Source organism: Geospiza fortis, unplaced genomic scaffold, assembly GCF_000277835.1.
Source record: "Geospiza fortis unplaced genomic scaffold, GeoFor_1.0 scaffold131, whole genome shotgun sequence".
Classification (NCBI taxonomy): domain Eukaryota; kingdom Metazoa; phylum Chordata; class Aves; order Passeriformes; family Thraupidae; genus Geospiza; species Geospiza fortis.
This window is the reverse complement of record NW_005054391.1, coordinates 629,951-654,702: the sequence shown is the minus strand read 5'-3', so window position 1 is coordinate 654,702 and position 24,752 is coordinate 629,951. Positions and strand designations below refer to the sequence as shown.

The window sequence follows — 24,752 nt, the reverse complement described above, 5'->3', positions numbered from 1 at the left end:
TGGCAGCGTTGGGCAGATGGGACAACAGCAACTAGGTTATGAATCCTTTCCAAAGGAAGCAGGTCTGTGAGATTTTTTTGGTTGCTGGTGAGAGGGAAATATGTGCTCTGCCCACTCTGGGTTTGAGAGCCAAGAGTTAAGCTGAGATTTAGCGTGGAAAGGAGTTTGTGGCACAGCTTTCTCTGAGAATCAAAAGGCAATTTCCCCAGGAATCCCCAAAACTGTGATGGGAGGTGCTAGCCTACCAAAAGAGCAACTTGAGAAATTCCTGGGACAAGATACAAACCCTTCAAGGTGTTGACTCAGCAGTACTTTTGTGTAGTATTGACTTTCCATGAGCAGCTCTATCTTCAGTGTTGGCATCACAAAGTGCTCAGTGACAGATTAGGGTGACAGGCAAGAAGGCAACCCTGCCTGAGGATGCCTGAATGGATGGCTAACAAAACACCTCTTAGCACATTGAAACGGGTACTTAGCAATGTAAAATGAGTGATTTTGCCTCATTTTCTGAATTCTGAGGGCCATATTTGAAGGTGGGATGGAGCATCCCAATGATACGAATTATTTGCAACCACTTACTCCCAGTGCTGCTATTTGAATACTTCACAAAGGCAGATTATTTTGTATTCCTCAGGTTCCTGTGGAAGATCTCTTCTGCTGTCTCATCTTCCCCTGTTGTGTGACCTTCTGTGCTAACCATTGTCTTTCTCTGTTTAATTAAATGTTCTAACCTCTCTTTCCAGTTCTTGACATTGTTTGCTTTGCATAGAGCACCTCGTTTAGCTTCTTCTAAATCTGGAAAAAAGCAGTTCATATCTGCTCTTTCACATCCCCCATCCCCTCCTATGCATGCAAAAAGAAAAAAATTCCAGTTGCCCTCCTTTCAGCCATAGTCTCAGATTTCCTTCACCCCTTTTCTTATCCATGCCCTTACTGTTCTCTTAACTTTCATTCTTTGCATTTCAAGTTTTAGCCTCCTCTAGTTTAAAAAGAAAACCCTTTGCCATATATCTATATCTATATATATATATATTTAATGTTCAAGTTGCACATAGTTGAAATAATATCTGTTCCACTAAGCTGCTCCTGCTATTTCTCTAACTCACTGTAGACAGTATTTGTACCTAACCTGTCAGGGATGTTCCTCAAAGCACTGCTCTGTATTCTGGCCTTTCTCTATAGCTTCAGTTCTGGCCACTGTCCTCATTTCCTTGAATCATTCCCAGTGCTGTGGCCTTGCCTTCATGACAGCATGGCTCTGCCATGCACCGTGGTGGGGAATTGGGACAGGCAGATAGAGAATCATTTCTTGGTATTACTTTCCTGTTGTAAATGAGGTGTATTGGTGGATTAAATCAAATATGCTTTGTACAGTACTACACAGATGGAATTAATTAATACAGGATTATTTCACATCTCCTTGACATTTCCTTTGCCTTTTTCTCCTGCCTGGGATTGCCCTCAGGATATTTTGTCTTCTGTGCATAACGATAGTCTCTTAGGATCAGGCAAGAATGTCCTATATAATTGCTTTTCTGCAGATCATGAGTTGACAGAAGCTCATCTGGTTGGTACATGTGATTTGCTGCATTGTTGTAGCCTGTGTTTAATGTATTTGTATTAATTAATGGTAACTTTCCATTATGTAAAATAACTGTTGAGGAAGGCGAGCACCAGAGCAACGGACACAAAACTCAACTTCCAGCATCAGGAAAATTGGTATAATAATGTCAGGAAGGTCTCACTTCGAGAGAACTAATTTTGTACAAAGCACCTGACAGAGCTAGCTTCAGTGAATAAAAGCTCCCCTTAGCTTTGGTGTGGCTGCTGCTGTTATGGAGAACTATTTATAGATCACTTCAAGTGTTGAAAGGGTGAAGACATTAAATAATATTTGCAGTCTGTGTGCAGTAGGTCAATTTCTACCTCCATCTTAATAAAGGAACTGAGTCAGAGAGGTGAGGTGTTTTGGCAAAGGCTATTCTGTCCTAAATGATTAACAAGCCAGTATTAGAACCCTAGAGTCCTTGGCTTCTAATTAGGGGGAAAAGGTGATGTTTACCATGGAGTTCAAATATGTCATCACTTGCCCCCACCCCAGGCTAGAAAGCAAATTGAATAATAGAGAGAGAGGAAGAGTCACACTACAGACTATTGCAATAGGGGGTGCTAGTTTACTATGAAATTATATGAGAATTAAGTAATTTGATGCCTTATTAAAAATGTGGATGTGGAGACTGTGTTGTGTTTCTTATTCTAGACTTTGGCCATTAAAATAATAATTTAACATTTCAGGTTTGGTTCTTATAAGCTCTCCTTATAATTTATTAAATAAGTGACTTAGAAATAGTAAGATACATTTGTTAACTCCAGGGACTCAGACTCAGGGAACTTGGGAGCCACCAGCTCCTCAGGCTGTCCTGCAACAGAGTTTTGGCCCAGGCACCCCTCACTGGGGTGTCCCTCTTCCCTTCTCTAGAAGTCAGGACTGCACTGAGCTCTGGTCTCAGGGGCCTTTGAGGAGCAGTGAGTAAAGTGCTGGGTACAGACCAGCACTAGGTATTGAAAAGATGTGTGAGGCCCTCTAATACCTGGGGTCGGTTTTAGTAGCGCCTACAAATTGTCCTGGCTGGTTGAGTGTGGAAGAACATCTCCTTTTCTAATGAAAAAACACTTTTTACTGAGCTACTACTTACAGATAAGTTTCCAAAACCTTGTAGAGAGGGAATCAATCTCTAGATTGATTCCTTGTAGATGCCAGTGCACTGAGAGTGAATATACAGGCACTGTGTAGATCAGCATAATGAGCCCTTAATAAAACTACCCAAAGTCCAACACAGCTGTGGTGACCCCAAGTTAGTTCCCACTGTTGATTACCTGGTTTCTTTGTTTGCCCCTTAAAACTAGTCTTGCTGTGTCTTAGTTTTTCATACTAAAGAATCACCAAATGCTTCATTAAATGGAGTTGTGTAATAACTGTGGGTCAAAGAACATGCTGAAAGGCAAGTTGACTGAAATTAGTATTTTGGCAAGCCCTGCTGGGGCTGATGTCCAGGCTGTCTGCTGTTCTAGCTGTGATCACAATGCCCTCATGTTCTAGAAAAAAGAGAAGGCTACTCACTGACATGGCTCCAAATCAGTAACAGCTGAATTTCTTCCCTCTCCTAGAAGCACAGGAAAATACAGGTGAAGAGAGTGAGCAGGCTAACCTGCTCAAAAAGTCTCTTTTGCCTTTTCAACCTTCCTTCACAAGAAGAACCATCAGGATGGCTTAGAGTGACAGTCCTTAGGTCACTGAATGCATATGGGTGTATTTCAGAGAAGTTTGCAAAGTGAAAATAGTATGTTCAAAGCTAATTTTAATTTAATTACAAAGGAGATACTTGAGTTGATTCACCTCCTGTTGTTTTTACTGAAAAATATACCTGCATTGATTATACCAAGAAAACCAGCCCAATAAGCAGTTCACCAAACAATCCCTTTTTGACCCCCTAAAGCAGAGAAGCAGGAATTTTGCGGATGGACATTAATTTTCTGTAAGTATTTGATATTCTCTTTACATTGGTACAGCAGCAGGATACAGCATTATTTCTCAGGATTTCCTCTATTTCTTGTGGTCTTCCTCACAGAAGCATCTCTGACTTGCCTCTAGAACTAATGGCACTAATACCCTGAGAATTTTGATGAAAAAAATATGAGCTGTGTAGCCCTTAGCCTTTTTACACCGACACATGAAAAAACAGCATCCTTGCCACTTGTGTAGCCATAAACAAAGTCATTATTAATTGACTTTAATTATCCTGCTGTGGTACTTTAAGCTGTAGCTTTACTTTGGAAAGATGCTTTCAAATCTATAGACAATTAGCAGAAGTAATACTGAATTTCTGAAGACTGCTTGCTTAAAAGCTTCTTATTGTTGGCATCCTCTAACATGGGAGATTGTTGTACCTGCAGAGCACTGTAGGAAATGTAGAGCACCTCTGACAAACCTAATGCTCTTTGCACTGTCTGATGTCGAGTTTCAGTTGTATTTTGGAAAAGTCAGACGTATTTCCTTTTCAACAGGGACTTTGTCAATAAATTTTGAACTTAGCAAATGACAGTACGGAGACTAGAATTATTTCAGCATGCAGAAGGAAATAAAGTGGTATAAACTGCATTTCATCTATATTACTCAAATTTCATTTATATTACTCAAATATATTTAGGATTTGTTTTTGTTTTCCAGAAACTGGCCTATACAAAGGAAGCAATGGGCAGGTGAGTATCTGTGTTCTCCTTGCATTTTATTCTCTCTGGAGATAACAACAGGGCCAAGGTATGACATTTTGTAACATTTTCTCTCTTTTTTTTTGCCAGTTCCTGTGCTGATTGGTCATGTGGGTAAGTAATTTTCCCTTTCTAAAGGCTAGTGGTAGATCCTTTCTCTGGTTCTTGCTGCTGCTGGCATTGATTGGTGTACTGAAGATGGACAGCATTCACCTTTGTGCAAAATATGTTTAGAAAAGTGTGGTGGAGAAATCTGGTGGTTCTTGCATGTGAACCTCTGTCCTGGCATGCTTGGCATGCTCAAAATATCTCAGCCAATCTGAGGCTTGTACTTCTGCTTAAGTGTGTCATCACCTTGTTGGCTGTCAGGCACAGACCCAGGCTATTTACCTGAAGAGGTTTAGTGGGGGAAATCTATTCTGGGAAAGAGGTGTGCCCATAGTTACTTGTGTTAGTGTTCTGGTTCTCGAAAATCTTTCCCAAAGGCTTTCAGGTAGTCCTGGTCATCATTACAAAAACAAAAAAAGAAAATGGAATGTTTTGAAATGCTATTTTGAAAGACTTTCAAAAGATGTATTCCATAAACAGTTACAAGGGAACTGGCTGTTTGGGCTCCTCACACTTTTAACAAGGCAATAAAACTGAAAACTGATTTGTGGCATCTTTGTAGCAAAGCAAACCTGAACTGGACCTGTTATTGTCATGTCTTTTATTGAACTGAAAACAAGTTCAAATTATTATTGCTCCATTGCTACTCAGAACTTAATCTAAGCTGTTATTTTTAGGGTAATTCAAACCCAGACTATCTGGTGCTGAACTCCTCTGAAAAACTGGCAGGTTCAATTCTCTGCTTTACAGGACACATAAAGCTATGCTGAATGTGAGTAATTAAAATACCAGGAAGAGTAATGATTTAACAGACTTCTTAGAAAAGCCCACAACTTCTCAAATTAGGTATCATCATTGTGATTTCATAACCACAGCATAAGTTAAAATTAATAATGTAAGATGATAATGGCAAATGTGTTTCCTAAAAGGTTGGTTTCTCTCTGTCCTGTGGAGCTGAGTGCTGCTTTGTCAAGAGCACTCCCTGAAGTCTCTAGGTCAGCTGGGTAGTGTCTATCTGTTCTTAAGAAGTTTGAGTTTGAAAACCTACTGCATCCCTCTGTGTGATCATTCAGGAAATCTAGTAAATGTAGGGATACATGAGAGGAATACGAGTCAATGCATCTAGAGTCTGCAAGTACTGGGCTAAGCAAAGGAACAGTGCAAAAAGACCAGCTTTTGATTGAAAGGTGGATCAGAGTGATAAATGTTGTACTTGTCCAAAAACCATCTTATGAAGTGTTTCATGGCAACATTAAAGGGGCTCCAGTAGACAACTGGCAAACTTTGCCAAACTCAGTTCACCGTGGGGCTGTGTTGCATCTGTCTCAAAAATACCCTGCTTTTATTTCAGTATGTATTGCTTCAGGTTGTTTATAGCTTCAGGTTGGGATCTTTCTTATTGCCAGTTTAAATTTTGGGTTTAATGTATCTTTTCCTGTATGATTTGTTGTTTGTCTTGTGCTTGGAAATTGTAGTGTTTTATAGCAGAAGGAGGGTGATAGAGGGTGAAGCAGTGACAGAAACAGATAGACTTGCCCTGGGTAATGGAACATCAGGAGAAATTAGTAGAAATAATTTTTACATTATAAAATCCAAACTTACTCTAAGACCATTCTGGACATCTTAGAGCATTTATGGCTTAAGATGTGAAGTTTGTAAACCAGAGTCCTATAAACAACAAAGCCATCATTTTCTGTCATGGGTAGAAGATAGCTAACTCCAGATGTCTTGTCCCATCTCAATACTGCCAACAGCCAGTGTTATTCCCTGAAAAATTACCCACACCTCCCAGTAAAGATCAGAATAAATGTTCTTCTAAAAATATTCTGTAAGACATTTGCATAAGTACCCAACCCAGGATGACCATCAGCCTCTAAGGTGCAGGATGGTAAATCAAGTGTCAAGTCCTTCCTACAGAAAAGAAAAGTGAGTGCAGTTCTACCCTCTCCTGGGCACTGCTGTTCTCACCTGCTGACCAAGCTGGTTCAGTGCAGGGCAATGCCAGGACCTGAGCATTGTCACCCAGCTGTGTCTCTTGTGTCAGAATGGACGACTGTTCTGGTCTTGTCTTGAGGGAGGACATAAATGTCCTCAGTATCTAGATGAGATATTCAGGTGAGATTCCCACACTGCCAGGGAAGAGCAGGCTTCTCCAGATGGGGCTTTGAAGTGAGGGTCTAGCTGAAGTCTCTGATGTGTCCTGTGGTGAGATCCAGTGTCTCTGATGACTGTGCAGAAGCAGCTATTTCACTTTGGAGGCCTGGCACTGGGCATATTTCTCCGTCTGTTTTCCCACTGATAAGAACAAGAGAAATTTTGCCATAGGTTCTAAACCATAGCCTTCACACAAGAAACTATTCCACAAGCTTCGACCAATCTCTTTTTTTCTGTGAAACATTTTTTTTTCTTTGAAACTATTCCTTAATTTGGGGTTGGTCTGGAATGGAAGACAGGCCCTTGATATCTGTTAGTCATTTTAACTATACTACCTCTCTAAATCAAATAAAAACTTGGCTGAAAGCTGTAAACAGCTGTAGAATCAAAGCTGTGACTTGAGTATTTTAATACAACTCATACAATCCTACCTAGATGTCAATATAGTGTCTCCCTCTAGCTGGAAAAAGCTGACTTCATCTAGTTAAATGCTGGAATTGTTTTAAAGCAGCCTATGGAAAGGTGCCTTGAGCTCTTGTGGTTTAGTTCCTGGAATAACTCCCAATCCGGCATTACTGACAGTGGCGTAACAGCGGGACGGAGGTTTGTTCCCGTAAGGTTTAGAGCATGCAGTCACATAGGTTAAATGCCCAGCTAGCCTGGCCTTTCAGGAACTGAGGGATTAAACTAAGGAGAAAGCCTCAAAAGGAAAAGAAACATAAAGGACATGATCTGCATGTGTACACAGCAGCACAGTGGACATTGTAGAGTTTTTGCCCCAGGTGGAATTGGCAGAGCACTACATCAGCTGATGCTTTATTCAGTAGGCCACTGGCACTTCACACAATGAAGTTCTGTCTCTTAATACTGGAGTCTGTCTCTTGACAATAGGATAGTTCTTTTGTCTGATTCCTGGGGGATCAAAAGCCAGATCTTGAGAATTTGCTGCAAGCAAAGATGTAGCACAAAATTGCTGCAGTGGAAAACAAGAGTTTTATGTCATAGCCTTGAGTGCTGTATGCACAACAGCATACTGATGAAAAGATAAAGAGGATAGGATAGTTGAAAAGGAGGAATAGAACACACTACTTTTTCACTTCTTCAGGAGCATTTTTTAATGTAAAGTGAAATATGTAGAGGCACCTCTCCTTTCTGATGGTACTTGCTGATTCTAACCTCACTGAAATTAGTTGCAGTAAATCTTGTCCAGACCTCCTGTGTTCTGTCCATGTTCTCTGCCTTGGCAAATCTGGAATCCATATTTTATCAGCGGTGGTAACAATGGATGATGATGTATCAATTTGGCTTTTGTACTATTTATTTAAATGTTCTTCATGAAAGAGTAAGGCTTTGTCTTCTGTGCTGGGATAATTTCATCAGTTCAGCAGTTCTGCCTGCAGTGATATAGAAACCTACCTGAGTTTCTCTACAGTTTGCATGTGGACTTGGCAGTGATATTCCTCATTTAGTCATTTTCTTATCATGTGCACAGCTTTCCCACCTGTGAAGAGCTCCACACTGTTCCTTTTCGGTTGTATATTTTCTTTTGTGCTCCCTACTGTCTGGTAGCAAGTAAGAAAGGTTTGTCCTGTTTTAATTCGAACCAAGAGAGATTAAAATTTGAGAACTACCTAAATGAAAATTAAGATAAATGCATATAAATTTTAAAAGTAAGAGAATCTGAATACAAGGCTTTGTCTTGCATTCTGAAATTGTATAAAAATACTTCTTAAATTCCGTGCTAGTTGGTTCAACACTGTGTGCTTGAAATATTTAAAAATGAGAAAATCAGACAAATTTTTCTCACCTTTGTGCAACTTGAGAATTGAAGTAATATTGTTCAAGAGAAAGAAAAGCTTGACATAGCCAGTTAGACTTTAGAACATTCAAACTGACCAACAATCTTATAAATAATGGATAAACTGGTGGATGTCCAGAACATGTGGTACAAATCTGATGTTACTATCTTCAACCACAGAGTTGAGTTTGTCTTAAACTTTGAAGAGAAATGTAGAGAAAAATCTAACTAATACTTTCATAGAACTTCACGGGGAGCTGTGAAATGGTATCACTGATGGCCCATTTGACAGGTCCAGAGTGTTGGTTCTCCTTCATAACACAGTACGGCTGCACATAAAGAACCAGTTCAGGCCTATGAGTCAGTGGAACTCTGTTTATGCTTTGGTGGACTGGAACTTGTCATGTCTTCTCCTGACATGACTGATGTCACACAGAAGTACATACCACGGGCCTTGACAAAAAGAGGAATGTAGGCTGTGTTTGTGAGGTGTGATTGCTGCATTAATATGTATAGGCTGTCCATAAGCACTGTTTGCTTCAGATCAGCTTCCTAGGCCCTTATGGATCTTGCCTTACACCTGCCCAGATCCTGGTGTCTAACAGAGCTGTGTGATCTGAAACTGCTTGTTTCTGCAAGGAAACACAAGTGCAGTGTTGTTTGTTCTGGTGCTTAGACATCTGCTTGTCCATGATTCCTTCCTGCCTCTCCATACATACGTGTATGTTTTTGTATTTTGCTTACTGCTCAGCCAAGATGATCCAGGGAATCATTCATGCAGGTAGGACAATGGAAATTACATTTCATGTGTCTGTGTCTCAAATTCACGATAAATTCCTGTTGGAATACAGTCCTTCTACCTGGAGTGGCTTGCTTGTGTAGGTAGAATTAAAAATCAAGTGTGGGCCTTGGATTAATCCTGGGGCAAAACCATAAAAAATCCTGTATATTTTAAGTGGTGTAAGTGAGCGTGAATTTGAATCTTTGTTTACCTTGAGAAGTGATGTGTTCAGACAATCCAGTATCTGCATAGCCATGTGCATTTTGAGTGACTTCATTAGAGGTGCTCAGTACAATTGATGCATTTTTAGGTGATCAATAAAGTAGGCATTTGAAAAATGTTAAGGGGAAGTAGAAGGCAAAAAGAAAGCAAACTTCATCATTCTGGTAAGGTAATGAAAAGCCAATGTTGTGCATAAAGTGAGCTTGGTTACAGCATAAGGTCCTTAAAACTATATTTTTGTCCTCTTGAAAAAAAGTGGTAGCTGATCATTTGACCAAATTTGGTGTTTGGCTGGTTTGATTAGATTTATTAGGATTTTAGTAGGTGATGTTTGAGCGCTTGGTTTTTAATTTTCAGCCAGCTGTGCAGTGGAATTCTGTCAGAAAATTTGGTAGCTCCTGAGGGCTTGTATTTAAAAGCCCCTCAGCGCAGGTAAGAATATATTACCTGGTCTTGACAAAGAGTGTGGTCTGTTGTTGCTTAAGGTCTGTTTGCTACACAACCTTACCTCTCCCCTTGACACTGGCCTTACTCTCACCTCACCTTTTAGCACTCTCCTGGCTGCCCCAAGGCCTGGCTTGGGCTGTGGTTGTCACCATGTGGCTAAACCATTGCCTAAGGTGATGCTTGTGACAGAAGCACCCTGTTGGAGAGCTGCCATTTGTTGGGTCAGTGACAGAGAAAGTCCTCTTGGACTTTTGAAACTTGGAGAACTTCACTTTGATGTGTCTATGACCAGTAATCTGACCTAGAAGAAGGAATTGAGAAAGATATTAGGCCTTTCAATTTGTAAACTGCTCCTCTTTTGAAAGTGTGATAAATGCCACAGCATTTTGTTTGGGGTTTCTTGTCTACTTTGAGGATTTTTCCTTTAAAAACTCAAGCAGCTTAGTTCAGGGGGCTCCTGTCTGGGTGGGTCTGGGGCTGCTCTGGGGTGGTTCTAACAGCTTTGATAGGCAGGGCTGAGCCCTACAAGGGGGGCAGTGGCAGCTCAGAGAAAGCCTGTGTGAGCAAGGGCAAAAACATGGCACAGGGAGAGAAAGAGGGAGCAAAAGGAATGAGAAACGGTGGTGTGGGGAATGCCAAGGCCAAAGGCACTGCACAATGGCAAATCATGTATTCCCTCGCAGCTGGGAAGCAGAGCCGGTGCAAGCAGACCTTTCCTGAAGGAGCATGCACTGGGTAGAGGAGTGAAGATAAGCCTGGGAAAGGGTTAAGAAAAAGTGGTGTCTTAATGTTTGTCTGCTTCTCAATACTCAAATGTACTTAAACATGCAATAAATTAGTTTTCCCTAAGCTGAGTCTGATTTTCCCATGGAAGTAATTGGTGAGTGGTCTTCCTGGCTTTATTTCAACCAAGAAGCTTTTCATTGTATTTCCTCCCCTGTCTTATGGAGCTGGAGGGAGTGAGAGAGTGGCTGGATGGGTGTTTGGCCCTTGGCCAAGGCCAACCCACCCCAGAGCTTGGTGCTCAGTCAGTCAAACAGTAATTTTGGTCCTTTTAAGATATCCTGAGTTGCAGCACAAGTGTGCAGAATGCTGGCAGGGACAATGTGGGATGCATGGGTGACCTGTGCCTTGTGGGGCAGTAGCTGGAGGTCAGCAGTGCCTGGAGGCCCCTCAAAGGATACTGGGCACCAATCTGTGGCCACCTGGAGCAAGTCCCACGAGTCTCAGGTTGGCATCAGGGCTTCCCACAGCAAATCGTGTGTCTTGTTGCCCTCTTCTTTAGAAAAGGAGGTGGATACAAGAATCAGCTAGTGGCTAGGTATAGGTTTGAATGGACCAGAACATTAAAAATCCTGTAGCAGAGCTTTTACTATTCATTGCTTTCCTTTTGATGAGTTTCTATTTTGACCCTAGTTACACCGAACAGTTTGTAAGAAATAAAATCCCAGATTGGTTCACCTCTTCTGAAAAGTAGAGCCATTCTTGCTTCTGAACACTGAACATGAAGCACAAAAATGCTCTGATGCTGTAATTTGGTGACACTCTGTTATAAATGTATTATCCTTCCTATTGAAACTGGTAAAAGAGGCATCTTGAAGTTAGGTGAACTTAATTGGAAAATGTTTCATCAGACCAAGTAATAATTAAGCAATAGTTTTTATTGCAGTTCTAAGATGACAAAGGAGTAAAGAAACTAAATCCCTCCAAAACATAACCAGCATTCTCAAGAAAATATCCTTAAGAGAGGCTATCTTGTCTAAATTACACTTTTTAGTAAAATTTTCCAGTTTTGGAAATGATTTGAAGATTTACTGAGTTTGCCAAAGAATTGGCAAACTCAGAAGCAGTCTTGCATTTTGCTGGCTGAAAAAAGGTACCAGTGTCCATGAGATGGAAGCAGGCACAACTACACTTCAAAGCTTGCATGGAGTTAATTGATTTTATTTGTGCAAAAAATTACATGAAGGTACTGTTTTAATCCTTGAATAAGTATTTTCTTATTCTTTCATGTGGAAATTTTTACTTTTTGTTAGTATTTTAGAATTGTTGTGGAGATCTCACCCTGTCAGTTTAACATTCCCTGAACTATGTTTTGGTATAGTTAATTATTTTGTGGAGGATTGACTATGCCTTCTGGGAAAGGATGGGTGAAAAGATTCTTGATTCAAATAGAAAGTTCATCAGGTTTGCCTTCAGGTGTGTTTATTGGCACATAAGCCTTATGTGAGGGGCAGAGAGAGAAAGGGTTTCAGACGTTAACTCAGTGAAACTGTGGTCTCTGATCATTTGCTGGTGCTCTGGTATCTGCAGAGTGTAACTGTGAGTCTGGTTCTCTGGCTGGTGCTGGAAGCCTTTTTTGGGGTAATGCAAAGACTGACTATACAGCCTGAAGGAGGCAAGATAGCAAATTTGAGTAGAGCTTTGCTTGAGGATAGGATGGACCTATCCTGCAAGACCAGTGGTAGAGTATGTGAATCACAAAACAAACCTGGCAAGGCCAGGAAGCATGGCTGACATTGCATATATTGCTGCATATACTTGCTGCAATGAGTGTTTCATGGCACAAGTATGATCACCAATAAAAAAGGAGATCCTTTAGAAATGAGAGAAATATCTCAATACCCTAACTTCAGTAATGGTCATGTTCAGTTTCTCCCCAGCGGTTAAACCTCCAGTCTTACTGCTTGTGCTCTATATATTAATAATACGGCAAACTCAAAAAATAATTTTCCCTTAATCCAGGAAAGACTTGTTTTTGTCAGAGCATGTCTCCCACTCTTGGTAACTTGACAGTTGCTCCAGGCTTACAGAATTGGCTCCAGGCAGCTTGAGTTTACTGTAAGAGTTGTCAAAGCTGTTCATTTTTCTTCAGGCTGACAGTCTTCATGTAATTTTTCTTTTTTTCACATTTGGCCCAGCATCGTTTTATATGTGTGTGTGAATTCCATAACTGGGTTTGGAAACTGGTGTGTTTCAAAGATTTCCAAATAAGCAGAGTAAAATTAATTATGGAAAGAACCCATCTTCTTGCAGTGATTTCAGTGCAGGTATGGTGTTTTAGTGCACTGGAGGAGGATTTTAAAAACTGAGTAGTTTATAGGGTATTATCAGTTATCTTTGTGGTTTATTTCTTTGCATTTGCTTTCTTTACAGAACTAGAAGGCAAAATGTATTTTGTATGGGACTCCAGGTCATTTGGGATATAAGAGACTTGGCAACCTAGAGATGCACATGATGTGTTGTAGGATGCAAGTGACCCAAAATCTAAGTTGCAAAATATGACTGAAATAACACTTAGCCTAATTTTTATGAAAGTGTGAGAAAAGTGGTACCATGAAAAATTTCTTCTGCACATGTGCTCCTTGGTGTAGTATCAGAATCACAGAAATATAAAAAACTACATTTCTCTTACCATATCCAGCTTCAATTTCTGATTTGTTTTTTTCTAGTGGGACTCCTACTCCACCTTTGGATGCTGATGTTACCACACTGAGAGGTCAGTTTTTATCTAACTGCTGTTAAGGCTGATTCTGAATTACCAGAAATTTGAGGAATTCATGTGTTTGGATTTCAGAAAGAGCTCTGAATTTTCACACCTCTCTAATGCCATTTGTAATCTGGAGATCATGTTATGTGCTGACATTTTGTTATTTCATGAATCATGAAAATCCTACTCAAGAAATTAGTTCTGTGCTGATTTTGCTGCACCTAAGTTCATGTTTCCAAAAATACATCTGCTTAGCAGAATGTCAGCATCTTATAGTGATTGGTGTATTTGATACTTTTCCTCAGGCTTTCCATGTGTCTCCTATGCTTTTGCTGTCATGATGATGGAAACAGGAATCAAATTTGACTATTGGTTTATGCTTGCTGAACTGCTTCTGTGGGTATATAGAAAAAGAAGAACAACAAACTAACCCAAACAAAATAACACTGTTCTCTTTCAAACTCAGATGCAGCTGCCAATGTTCCTCCCCCTCATGAGGTCTCTGTCGAGAGTCCTGCAGGGGACACCATCCATGAGCAGGACAATGTGGACACCACTGTGAGTGGGTTTTTTTCATTTGGTTCAACATTCTGTTGCCTTCCCTACATGATATTGTCTATGGTCATTTACATTTTAATAGCAATTTAAGGTGTTGTTAATATGGTAATGTTGTTAGTGATGTTAACACAAACTAGGATTTCATAGTGATGCCTTTTTCTTGGTCCTAAAATTAAGAGCCAGACACAGTAAAGGGGTACAAAGTACCCCTTGTCTGCGGGGTACAAAGTAAAGTTTTTACCTCAGTATTTAATAAGGATTCTTATGGTGCAGTAATTTGCCAAGGTGGAACACACTGAAATGCACACTCATGGTAGATCACATATACAATCTTACAGACCTTGCAAATTAGTATATCTAACAAAGAAGTTCCAGTGAGAGGCTTGAATGAATAGTGTGACATCCCCCTATCCCCAAGTGTTCTCCTGGTCTACAGGATGTGTTCTAGAGGGGGCCTTGGTTTCGCAAGATAGTGTAAGGCTTTCTGGCCTCCAGCTGTGAGGCCTTGAGGGTGTTTGGTCTCCTGGCCCAACAGAATACCAGGACTATGCTAAGGTATCAGATTTAAGGAATTAAAAGTATGCATGCCAAGGATACTGATAATACATAAGAGGTATATTAAAAAAAAAGACAAAGCATCATCACAGCATCAATAAAATCAGGGTGTGAATTTCTAAAGTTTTAAGACATTTTCCCGGGCAGATATTTTTTCCATTTGGAGAGGTTTTGAAATACCTCTTCCCCCACAGTGGGAGATTAATATATCAATTGAACTATCAGGAGAGGATTTTGTTAGTGTCATAGGACTAGAGAGGGCATGCCTAGTGGCTCTGAAAGCTCCAAGGATAATGTAGAACACTATTATTCCTGTGGAAGCACAATATTCCTTAGGTGCTGTAGTAGAGTTTCAAGGGTCTATGGAGTACAATTGTGTTGGGCAGCAGAGAAGTGGCCTGGACAGCCTTGAATACTCTGATACTCTGCTCTTTTTCCTCTGTTGATGTAGGTGAACTTGTATTTAACATCTTACAAGTCACTCTTTCTGTGATATTTAACCAAAGCTCACAACACAGGGAAGTCTAGACCCTGTATTTGAAACCTCTTTAGAAGTGAGCTGACCACCACATAGATTCCAGGGCAGTATTTGCTTCTAGGAATCAGGTCCTCCAGATTAAATTTTAATTCCACACTCTATAAGCCAATTGCAGTATTCATGGGCCAACATGACTGAAGAAAATGTTGAAAACCAGTGTTATCAATCAGCTGGCTTTTTTTTTTTTTTTTGTTATCAAAATGAAGCTCTCAATGGATCACAGAGCTCACAAAGTTTCACATGCTGATTTATTGTACTGGGATTAACTGGGCCATATTGTTCAATAACCTAGCGTGACCCTGAAACAAAGCTGAACCAAACTGCTTTCTTCTAGAGCTTTCAGTGCTGAGTGGAGCTCTGATGTTGGAATAAATACAGAATATGGAACAGACAGCTTCTGACTCAAGTGCAGGGTCCAGCCTTATGTACCAAGAACATTTGTTGTTTGGTTCCAAGAACAGCATTATTCTTCTTTTGAAACAGAACTGCCTGGTATATTTCTACTGGAGCAGAGAATAGGACCACTCAGTAAATGGGAAAGGAACTAGAATTAGATTGCTGCTGCTACAGCATTTTTACTCTGTACAGTTACATCCCACCTCATTGTTCTTAGCAGCCAAAATGCATTGCTGATTACAAGGCCAAGAGTGAGCAAAGATCATCTTCTGCACTTTGTATGGTGACTGTACTAGGTTTTGGGGGGCTGATAAATTATTTAAACTACATGGTGTTGCAAACAGTCAAATCATAGCACTATATATATACCTGCTAAAAGTGTGTCTCTCAAATGCTAACTAACTTTAAGTAATGTACCAGTCCTTATGGTCTTTGGACAGAGTTATTCAGTGAAAAAGGAATGTGAGGGGCTGGAAAGAGAATTTAACTAAAAAAATTTAGAGGATTCCTAAGCAATGTAGAAGTTGCTCACTGATGGCAGATAAATTTTCTGGAGAAAGTTTTTTTCCATTTCCTGCCTGATGCATAACTTAAGACTGCAGCTTCATTTAAAAGATCAGTTTTTCTGGCTCTCTATTTTTCCTTTTTAATAGGAAAAAAACAAAAAAATATGTATGTAAACAGTCAAAGACAAAACCTCTAGCAAAAGACATTTGGCTAAAGTTAACAAGCCAGCCTTCTCTTCACTCCCAGACAAATATCTATTAAAAAAAAATATTCTGGTGTCTTTCAGTATACCACAAGGAATAGTATGCTATTTTAAAAATACTAGGGAAGTAAGCAGAAAGCATGCTCAGTCATTCAAATTGGATTAAAACTTGGCATTCACTGCTGCCTGTGGCAGCCATGATAGCTCCATGCATCCCTGATGCACTGCACAGCCACTGCTCTGGGGCTTTTTGAAATAAATACAAACATGAAGAGGCATTTTTGCAGACACAGCAGTTGAAGCCCACTGCTTTAGCTCAGCAGAACTCCCATTCCCAGTGCCCATTGTATATCTGGGGGATCCTTCACCTCCTGAGGCTGAACAACACAGTGTTATTCCAAATGTAGAACTTGGCAAAGGTAGCTTGTCTTCCAGCTGGAAGAGTGAGTAGGAGCCTTGTGATAAATGAGTAAATTTTGGGTAAATCAGCCTACACTGGCTGGGCTCAAGTGAGATGTTTGAGTAGCTGCAGTTGCACTTTAAATTGCTTCATGGACATCTCACACATCTGTATTTCACTTTGTACCTGAGGTCAGTGAGATGGATTTACACTAAAGGTGTCCAAATGGAAAACAGAATTATATTCAATGTGAGAATTCTCAGGAAGTGCTCTTGCTTAGTAGACTTCCTCATTAGTTGCCACCTCTGTCCCTGAGGCTTCAGGAGCACTCCATGTTAGTGCCAGGCAAACAAGTGTGCTGATGGCTCCTGCAATGCACACGCTGTGCTCTGGACTGCAGCATTCGCCTGACATTAAGTGTCTCTTCTCTCCCTTCTTCCCTCCCTTCCAGATCAATAATGAGATAAAGAAGCAGGATGAGAAGATAGTCAGACCTGTAACTGAGCAGATGATTGAGTTCAACATTTTGATTGTTGGTGAACAGTACAGTGAGGAGCTGAAGGACCCATCTGCTGCTGAGTATCAACTGCTGTCTGAACGATTCATTTCTCAGGTGATTCCCTTCCCTAACTTCATTTTTCCTTTTGCTGGCTCTGCAAAGCAATAGCAGCAAAAAGCATCTGTGTCAGGGCTGCTGATTTTTGTCTACCTATGGTTTCCAACATTTGTTTTTTTATTTTGTCTATAATGGTGGTAATTTTATTGCCATCATATTTTGGGAGCTGGGTGTGTGTCTGCCTTTTCTCTTTGGAGATGCATCTAAGTTGTCCTATGGCTGCTTATCGTGAGGCTTATATTTCTCTAGTTTTGCCTCCTTCCTAGCCCCATTTGGTTTGGGTTGGTTCTCTGAATCCTTTTTAGTGGGGCTAACCCTGTGCCAGATCCTGGGCCAAGTGGGAAAGAAATGTACTCTTCATTGCAGCCAAAAAGCATCACCATGACTTTCACAAGTTGCTAGCATAGGCTAGACATCTTAGTTTTCCTAGTTGTGAGTCCCAGTAGCAATGCCATGGTATGTGTGTATGTAAAAATGTTGGATGGGACAGAGTCCACCTGGCACATGGATATCCCACTCCTTTAATCCCTTGCCTGGTTTTCTCTGAGTTTGAATAAAGAGGCTCTCGGAAAAAAAGTCAGCAGCACTGTGATTGTTTAAGTCTCACCAGAGACAGTTTAAAAATAAGGATATGGGGGAGGGGAACAAGAATTTACAGAGTAAAAAATAATCCTCAACTGGCAAGGATCTTTGGAAGCTAAAAAACTTTCTAAACCAGCATGAACTTTCAGTATTCTCTGTCTTGGTTTTGTTTCCTGTAGCACAGTTGATTATCTTGGCAGCCTCTTTCCATTTCTCCCCTTGGAATGTTTCTATGCAGTTCTTGGGGAATGCTGGATATTGTTCTTCATACTTTTCATTTCCCCTTTTTCTAATAATGAAACAATGTCACCAAAACTACTCTTCCATAAAGAAAAGAATATTTAACTGTTTTTTACCTATTAAATACAACAACTCACATACATTTTTGGACAATGCTAGAAACACTTCCTAATTTTTCACCACATGAGCAGAAGTGAACGGAACCTGTATTAATTTTTTGGTTTTTCCATCAAAATAGATTAAAAGCGTATTTGAAGGACTACCTGGATACAAAAGCATCCATGTCCTGGATTACAGGTAAAAAGATCCTAATGCATATATGGTGATTGAACCTGATCATGTAGGATGGTGCAATGTGCTGACACAATGCTTGGCAGGATGTCAGGTGTGTGTGGGAGCTCCTGGGATGTATTAACTGCCTGCTCTCATATTTGGTACATCTATATTTGCAACTGACATAGAAATACAGAACTAATTTTTTCCTTCTGCCATTCTTGACATGAAATGTTTGCTGTGTTTTTAAGACAAGGCATTATTGTTCAAGATTCTGTCCTAAAATTAAAAGATATATTTGTATCTGCTATTTCTAATATATCCAAGTATTAAACAAGGAAGAACACAGAAATCCTTTTGGAAAAAAGTGGTGTATTTAAATTTCTTTTTCAAATTCTTAATGTTAATTTGGGATGGCTCTAAAGGTTAGTGTTTAGGATATGTAAAGGTCTCTCTCTCTTGGATCAAAAAAAAGAGATGGGGGATAGTTTGATAAATGATGTGGAATGTTTTAACTCTCTGTATTCCTAGAAATATACTTTTAAATCCATTTGTGCTTCAGAGTGGCATTTAAAGTAAATTTGTTAAGTTAATGCATCAAATGTAAAATGTCTGACTTTTGGAGTACAGGGCTCACAAATCGTGATTTTTCTTGAATGGATTGAATATAACTTTTAGAATCTAATGAGTGCTTTCATAAGTTAATTTGTGTTTTCTTTGAGACTATAAGCTGTATTTCCTAGAATTTATTGTCTGGAGTATTTTAATTAGCATACATGTAGGTAACAAAGCAATGATAGTGAGAGAGGTCTCTAGGCTACATCCAGTTTTCAGCCTGGAAGGTAGCAGAATCTTCCATCTTGGTATTTGCAGTCCGGTAGGTTTACAAGCACTAGGTTCATTTGAGAAGACAAATAAAAGGCTGGTATTTCTGGCAAAGTCTGCTCTCTACTGTGCATGACAAAAACCCATTGGTTGTAAGTTAAACCTTTAGGTAGAAGAAGTGAGCCTTGATCTTCTTGATGCTGACAGCAATTTACCTGCGTTATTTACAATAATCTGAGATGGCTCAGCTCTGCTGATTCCTTGGGATCAATAGAAAATATCTCAGTTCACTAAAAGCAGAACAATTTGTTATGTAGCTGAGTAACTATGAATAACTATGCAACTAAAAAGGATTTTCCTGTATGTGTTTTCAAATGGTTATGCTCTGTAGAATACAAAAGCAAACACATTAAAATTTTAAGACTTAAAGGAAGTTATGACATTAATTTAACAAGTTTTGCTGTTCTGTTTTGTTTTTATAATCAGCCCTTCCGAGGAAGACAGGTAAAGACAACTTTTTTATAGATATTGTCATAATACAGATGGGCAAAACATGTTTGGCTGGAGGGCATAGTTTTTGGGATTTGTATTTTTGTGTTCAGAGCAAGATAGTTTTTTAACATAAATATTGTGAGAGAAAGTTCTACCAGAAACTGCAAGTAACTGATCTGTTTCAATTAAGGATGAACCTAAATTGCTTATTTAAGTCATAATAATAAGAATTAAAAAAACCTCAGGAAAAGTCATCCTAAACACAAGTAAGCTACTCAGGTAACTTGTGTATAAGAATTTCTTTTGTGAAGAAAACAAGATTGCTGAACAATGACTCAAAGTCTTCATACTTTGCAGCAAAGTCTTGAATAGATATGGGATTATGATTATTACTGAAATTCAAGTAGATAAGAATCCCACAGTTCTCCAGCAAAGGCTGTTGGCTTAGCTTCAAGGCCAGAGGTGCTGCAGATCTTAGTAGAACTTCAATAAATGTTCTTTAGCAGAACATGGGATTAGTCTGGACTTGTTTTCCATCAGACATATGCAAGTGAAGAATCCAGAATTTTCCTTCTTTAGTATGTTAAGAATGTCACAAGACAGAAAAAGAACTGCAGCCTTAATTTACTAAATATATTAATTTGTTCTCTGTGTGTCTCAGCATAGCCAGTTTCCATGAACAAGTTTAAAGAGAAAGAGCATTCTAACTTTTCAAAAAAGGTTAGAAACACAAATCTCTTTACAAACTATATGCAACTGTTCACAAGGGCTATGTTCCAGGCACCAGCTATTCAGCCCTTTCCAGAAAGAGGATGGTGTTGTAGTTATTTGTTAGGCATTATGAATGGCAGCACAGTTGTATTAAACCTAAATGTCATGTTTGAGGAGCACATTCTCTTCCATCTTTCCTGTGCCTTTTCACTACTGCTGTCCTTTCTAATCTCCTCTGCTGGCAGTTAGTGCCCATGGTGAGCCTATGGTGGGCTCATGTCAATGACAGAGCCAGCAGCTCTGGGCTTAAAAGCTCTAAAACCCTCAGGCTCCTGGGTTTAGTCAGTGTGTTCGTGAATTTTCTCTGTTGTATCTGGAACTGGGGTTTTAAAGACTTTTCTGAACAGAGCCATTGTTTTAGAAATCCAGTCCAGCTCTGTGGAATCAGGAAAATCTGTATTCAGAGCACATGTTTCTAGTGCTTCAGAGGTTACTTAATTTTTCTTGCTGTGTTCTGTCTGCAGCCAAAATGTGTTGTATCTTGTAAAATTCCCTTGTGCTTATGCCCAGTGTATGGTAAATCTGATTGCAGCCTAATCTGTCGTGTGGAAAAGAACATCCAGATGTATTAAGGAGAAGAAAATTAAGAAAATGGAGGAGAGTTAATATGAAAAAAAACCCTAAAATGTACTCAGATACAAAAGTTATACAATACATGATCAAATGAGTCTAGCTAAATTTTCGCAATTTGATGAATTAAATACTATTTTATTGCCATTAAAAACATTCTTTCAAGCAGGTTAACATTGTACAGTGACAGAGATTAGGGGTCTCACTTGCTACTATAGGTTGCAATATGTTTTTGTGTATATATTCATACCTCAGAGCCTTTCCTATTATTGGTATGATCTTAAAATCACTACTCTCACCACTGCATGCTGATGGACCCACTAATAATACTTGCAGAAAGTCAGTGTTTTGATCTGCTTGTGGTCTGTCTACCATTCACTAGTAGAAATGTGGGGCTGGCACCAGACCAGATGTCAGTTTTGGGTAGCATTTCCCTTGAGAACTTTGTGAAAATCAAGTAGCTTTTATTCAATCTTTAAAGATGTGTATTTTCATATTTAAAAGAGTATTGACATGGGCCCTTGTGAAAAAATATAGTGATTGCTTGCTTAGGAAAACCTGGGATTTCTCATCTGTATTCTTTCTCTTTATGCGACTGAAGTGGGGTGGAAGTTCACTATGCTGTCACATTTGATGGAAAAGCCATCAGCAATGCCACCTGGGACCTGATTAACCTCCATTCAAACAAGGTGGAGGACAACTCCTTCATGGGCATAGAGGATAATCCAACAGTTGTGTACACCATCAGTGATTTCCGAGATTATATTGCTGAGATCCTCCAGAAAAATGCTCTGCTTGAAAATGCTTCCATCTCTTTAGACCCAAACTCTCTTCAGCTTACTAATGGTGGGTATTAATTGTGATGCATTGGTCTGCCACACATCTGACTTCTTATAAAATAAATCTCAGATGAGTGAATTATTCAGCTGTCCTCTGAAAAATTAAACAGAACAAAATCAACCATGTTATAGCCTCTTTTGCTCTGATCTTAACCAGGTCAAGTCATTAGCAGTAGCATCCTATTCTTGATCCATTAGCCTAGTCCCCCATCTTATTTTAATTTTTATTTTGAAACGGAGGTTTGTGGTGCACAGTTTCAGTAATACTTTCAAAAATTAATAGGAATAAAAGGGGAAAACGTGGTTCACGTGGTGCACATTGCATCAGGGTGACCTCCAATTTAGTAGCTCTGTGTTGGCCTTAGGCAGCACAAAGGGAATACCCAGATTATTGCTGAATATTCAGCGATCCTGCTAGAGGTGATGAAAGAGTGCTGACACCCCTTTGTTCTTATCTTTCCCCTTCACTTTCTGTCAGTGATTTGGAGGCATTTCCAGAAACAAAATCTCTCTGGCAAAATTTTTGAGAAATTTTACTTACAAATCTGAAACCAGAGAGGGTTTTTCAGTCGATCTTCCAACACAACTTCCTCACACTGTTACTGCAGCCTTTAGATCCCAAATGTTTCTATTTCCACAGTGAAGGAAATACTGCACCCCACATCAGAAGACCCATCCTGGATTACTGAGCACCCAGTTGTGCTGGAGCGCCCGGAGTTTGATGTGAGTATGGTTCCGAGCAGTGGCCTTTGGACACATCTGAGCAACTTAGTTCAGCAAGGTAAAATTGTAGCCAACAGTCAGAGCTTCTCTGTCCTGTTGTTCATGCAGAGTAAGTACTAATGAAGGCACACCTTATATTGGAGTAAAAACTGGTGAAACCTCTTATGTGACAATGCTGGTGTCTGCTGCCCAACAGTTTTCTGCGATCATCTTATTTTGATTGTAAGCATCTCTAAAGAGGTGATTCTTCCTTCCATGATACTACCTTTCTTTGGAAAGAATAGATGTAAATCCTACAGCTGTCTGCTAGAAGAGATAAAACACTAAGTTTCATAAGCTCCTTTTGTTACTGTATTTATTTCAAAGAAAATTCTCAATTTGGTTTTAAAATTATGTCCATCTTCCTAATACCAGCAGAGGAAAATAACTGACACTGTTTTTGTTTTTTTTTTTTTTCTCTTGAAATTGTAATTGTGTCCTTTGACTCTCTCTGGAATAATCCAAGGCACAGACTTGAGCTCCCTATTGGACAGGAGACATGGTGTCCCTGACCATGTCTATACAAAGGGACTTTAGCAAAGATACTGAGTTAGGTGCCAGCAATGCTGAGATCAAGTCAGTCAGTTCTGCCAACAGAGAGATCTTCTGAGTGCTGAATCATTGTCTGGGCAGTTGGTTTCTGCTCTCCACTCTGTTCTGTAACCCAGATGTGCTTTCAACAAGAAATGAGCTCAGATCATGCCCTAAAATCCAGATCCACTTGTGCTGGATGGTAGGTTCTTACTCAGTCCGTTATGAGATAATGTTATGTGTACGTTATGTACAGACACATTTAATTTTAGCCAGCTTCTGAAATTTTTATGCAAGCAAAATTTGTTTTCACAGAATGCAAATATTGTTAGAATGGACGTAGGTATAATGTCCTTAATTTCATGACAGCTTTTGCGGAGTCTTAAAAACTACTCATTGATGTCTAAAATGAAAATTTGTGTGGATTTGCCATAATGGATTAAACATGGTGTAGATAAACATGAATTTAAGAAAAGGGCTTTCAGAAAAGGGCTTTCTCTTTACTGGAGACATCTTACTGGAGACATCTAAGCAGTCTAAAATGTTGTAGATGTTTATTTTAGTAAGACAAAGAATTCTGCCATTCTGACATGTGTGCAGGCTGGAAGATATTTTAGAGTAGTGGTAGCTTTGCAATAATAAATTTTAAACTGGGTTTTGGGAATATTATTATGACAAAAAATTGTGGAAGTAATATTTCTCTAATCATGGCTGTGAATAAAGGCTTCTATACCTTCAGTCAAAAACTCTGATTATGTAAAAGGTATCAAGTATATCCCCAAACCAGCTGTGTACAATCTGCAATACACAGGTAATTTGCAAAGTAGATTCAGATAAATATAGGAAAATCCTAAATATGCTTAAACAGTACACAATTGATCAATTATTTCCGCAGATGTCAAACCTCTATGGTTCAAGTAGATGCTTTCAAGTAGAACTGTTACCTATGGAAAAGAATTTTGCCATAGTTTTCCCCAGGTGATTTGAGAATAAGCTGGATTTGTATTAGCATACAAATATCATATTACATGGGACTGTTATTATTTCACCATCCAAGTGCTACTAGGTGGTACAACTAATTCTTTTGAGTTTTGCAGCTCTCTTTAAAAGTAAAGCAAAAATCAGGTCTGATTTTTGAAATCTGTATTTTCTTGTTTATGTTGAGTTGTAAGAGGTAGAATGCTCTGGCTCGAGGATTACAATGCCTTTCTGGCAGCAGAAAATGAAAAATCAGGGAGAAGGGTTCTGTGTCTACAGCCATCTATCATATTTGTAAGCCTTTTACACTGGTGAAAACCAGAAGTAGCCAATATGATATTAAACTTGTTAGTATACTATGTTGCCCTACAACAAGAATCTTTGAATAATGTTAGTTACCATAGGAGCATTTATCCACATTCAAATAAATGATGAGGTGCAATCCCTGGCAACTAAATGCTTACATTAAATAAATGTATTGAGGAGAAATTGCTGGTAGTCCTAATTCATTCTTTATGGAATTTATATGTGTAATTTATTTCTAATTTTGTACAGTAACTCTTTTTCAGCTTTATTTATAGTGGCTAGTCTTGCCAAAAATAAAATTGCTAGAGCACATGTCTCTATGGTATATATACTTTTCAACTGATTATCACCATATAAATTAAAAAATTTGATGAGATTGTGCTGGTATAACACCTGGCATTTTTAAATATGATCATTACATGCAAACAACTCATTTAAGAAAAAAAGTACCTTCACTGGCCTGTTTCCAAAGCATTCAAATGCAGTTTGAATTAAGCTGAAAATTTAATTCATCCACATTTCAACCTTGAGTAAAATTTCAA

General features: G+C 39.2%; 1 protein-coding gene across 1 annotated transcript in view; it reads left to right on the top strand.

The window, feature by feature from the left end:
* The window catches only part of IMPG2 (interphotoreceptor matrix proteoglycan 2), a 52,092-nt gene that overhangs the window by 16,691 nt on the left and 10,649 nt on the right, over positions 1-24,752 (top strand). Inside the window, exons 3-11 of the mRNA XM_005425629.3 lie at positions 4,229-4,260; positions 4,360-4,383; positions 13,232-13,278; positions 13,736-13,827; positions 16,877-17,038; positions 18,102-18,160; positions 19,448-19,465; positions 21,396-21,640; positions 22,274-22,356. Coding sequence (XP_005425686.3) covers positions 4,229-4,260; positions 4,360-4,383; positions 13,232-13,278; positions 13,736-13,827; positions 16,877-17,038; positions 18,102-18,160; positions 19,448-19,465; positions 21,396-21,640; positions 22,274-22,356 — 762 coding nt within the window. The remainder of the gene's footprint in view (positions 1-4,228; positions 4,261-4,359; positions 4,384-13,231; positions 13,279-13,735; positions 13,828-16,876; positions 17,039-18,101; positions 18,161-19,447; positions 19,466-21,395; positions 21,641-22,273; positions 22,357-24,752) is intronic.